A 2,701-nucleotide genomic window follows, 5' to 3' on the forward strand; every position below is an offset into this window, starting at 1 on the left:
GAAAATATTGGCATCAATTCAATTTGCATACCAAATATTGATTCTTACTGACCTCCCGTTGAAAAGTACCTTACCACTACCGTCCAGATGGGTTTTGAGAAGTCACCATACCTAAAAGGATGTATCAGTAGTCTAGGCGCTACTTCTAATGACAATTATTGATCAGATACAGGAAATGTTCTCAATAGGACTCCAGTACAACTTAGAATCATTCTAATGCAGCATCTTAGGCAGCCATTGCTAAGTTATTGTAGTTAACATCAGAGTTCAAATTCGACAAACAGATACTGAAATAAAATAAGCTACTATAAAGGCATTCATATTTTAAGGGGTAATAAATGGACGCTATGTCTCTTAGAGTAATCAACAAACCATTGGACAATCTCTGGGGATCCTTCATAAGTATTATGTGCTCATAACACGAAGAAAAATACTATTTTACTTAATACAGCTATTCAACATTAGCACAGCTTGTAAAATTGTCCTCTAATGGTAAAAAGTAACACTTAAACTATAGTATCTAAAAGTTGGAGCAAAAGAGTCTTAAGTATAGCACTTATCATTATTTTACCCCTGAAAATATTAATTTGTTTGTTTGAGACAGGATCTCCCAGGATCTCACTGTATATTTCAGGCTGGCCCTGAACTCACTATGTAACCCAGGCTGGCCTAGAACTCACACAGTCCTTTGCCTCAGCATTCCAACTGCTGGGATTATAGGCATGCACCACCGTGGCTGGCTAGTAATATATTTCTTATAAGGAGTTGTTCCCTGTAAGTCTCAGTCATATTTAATGTATTCTACTTAAGCAGCTAAAGAGAGCCATTTTTTATCTCAAGGTGTTGTATGTCACAAGCTTATGTGTCTATGGTTTTAAAATTTTGCATTCAAATGCTCCATTTTGATAAATAGTCCTGTACATAGAAGGCAATGACGTTAACTTCATTGATTTTGTTTGTAGGTTGACTGCAGTGTGTTCAATGACCCCAAGTTCTTCTGCACTCGAGAATCAAACCCACACTGTGGTTCTGATGGCAAGACATATGGCAATAAATGTGCCCTCTGTAAGGCTATGGCGTAAGTATACAAATCACTAAGCCTGTCCCTGCGCAAGCCAGGCACTTCTCACATAAGGCTGAGATCATTTCATGGAGGTGCTAGAAACTTCCACTCATTCTTTCCATTAGATACTGAATAAATAGACTCAAGGGAAATGGACTGAAATAAATGGGTTAGAAGCAAAACGATACAAAAAAAAAAACCTGAAAAATTATGTGAAAGCATAACCTCAATAGCTTTTATTTTGTTATTAATTTTGATTTGTTTTAGGAAAGTTCTTCAAATGTAGATCTCACACACCACAATAACTCATTATCATTAATAAGTTTGATACTTTTCCCACTTTAGTCTTCATTTAAAATGCCAATATTAATAGCAGTATCCAGTGAATGCAATGCTGTAGAACATATGTGACTAATTCATATCAAACTCTCTTTCCTCAGGGAAAGCTTAGTGGAGAGGGAGGAGATCTGAACTAGCAAACACATTTTACTCCAAGGGTCTGCATGTGCAGTTCCCTTTCAAAGTGTGATTCACTTTCTTACGTCTTCTGCCAGCAGGGCAGAACTGTGACATTGCAGTCTCTTTGGCATTCTTTCTCCTGCAATTTCTGCCTTTCCCACTTGCATATATATTTAATATTAGAGTATAAGCAATTAGTACTGCAGGGTCTAAGGCTTAACAAAACTCAGATTTACTTGAGGTTCATGCTTTCCACAGTTAGGCCAGATGTTACCTCTGAGTCTATTAAATTAATGCCAGATGAATAGTATATATGAGTATCTATAGAATCAAATGATTAGATAGACCATGCCATAGTTAAGCCCATTTATATCACACAGTATTTCAACTGAGTACATATTTATTTTTCTTTTCTTAATAGGAAAAGCGATGGGAAGATCAGCCTAAAGCATCTTGGAAAATGCTGACTCTAGCAGCCAGTGTGTCCCGCTGGCCACCAGCTCGCACCTTATTCTCCCTTCTGCTTTACTTGTGTCTGGCAAATCCCTTGAGTTTATAAAGACACAGCTTTTACACTGAGTTCTAGGAAATTCACTGTATGCCTAGCTCCCTTGGTTTGTTTGTCAATAAAGTAAATTCTGCAGAAGAATTGATTGTGAGTTGAAGATCCAGATATGCACATGCAATGTGGAATAATTGATCTGGGATACTTTGGGATCCAAACACTTGTCTTCTGATCTAAATCAACCATCAACCAGTATGAAAAATGGATCTTTACCTCTCATATACCTCAGACCTCCATGAGAATAAGGAGGATAGTAACACTCGATCCCACGTTATTCTTAATGTTACTTGGAAACACCTATTATTTAAGTATTCTACCACATAGTATTGGTTCTTCCTTAGTTCAGGAAAAGATAAATTTTTATTTTCTATGATCTATAGTTTTGTCAGCTCTCAATAGTAGATTTTGAACATGCAATCTTTAAATATTTCATATTTGGCATATCAACGATATTATAGGCTCTCCCAGTTGAAAGAAGCGAACAAATATTGAGTTGATACAAAATCTTTAAAAGAATATACATTTAGAGGCTGGTGAGATAGCTCAGCAGACTAAAGCACCTGCTTAGGCAAGCTTAGGCAAGCACAGGGACCGATATTCGATCCCCAGCACCA

The 2,701-nt window shown here is 36.9% G+C and overlaps 1 protein-coding gene across 1 annotated transcript in view; it reads left to right on the forward strand.

Annotated features, from left to right (window-relative positions):
- LOC101568399 (serine protease inhibitor Kazal-type 6) overlaps positions 1–1,989 on the forward strand; it is a 12,050-nt gene extending 10,061 nt beyond the window's left edge. The window contains exons 3-4 of the mRNA XM_023715266.1: positions 963–1,078; positions 1,944–1,989. Coding sequence (XP_023571034.1) covers positions 963–1,078; positions 1,944–1,989 — 162 coding nt within the window. The remainder of the gene's footprint in view (positions 1–962; positions 1,079–1,943) is intronic.
- The last annotated feature ends 712 nt before the right edge of the window (positions 1,990–2,701 follow it).

The sequence above is a fragment of the Octodon degus genome, unplaced genomic scaffold, assembly GCF_000260255.1.
Source record: "Octodon degus isolate 3935 unplaced genomic scaffold, OctDeg1.0 scaffold00040, whole genome shotgun sequence".
Lineage (NCBI taxonomy): Eukaryota > Metazoa > Chordata > Mammalia > Rodentia > Octodontidae > Octodon > Octodon degus.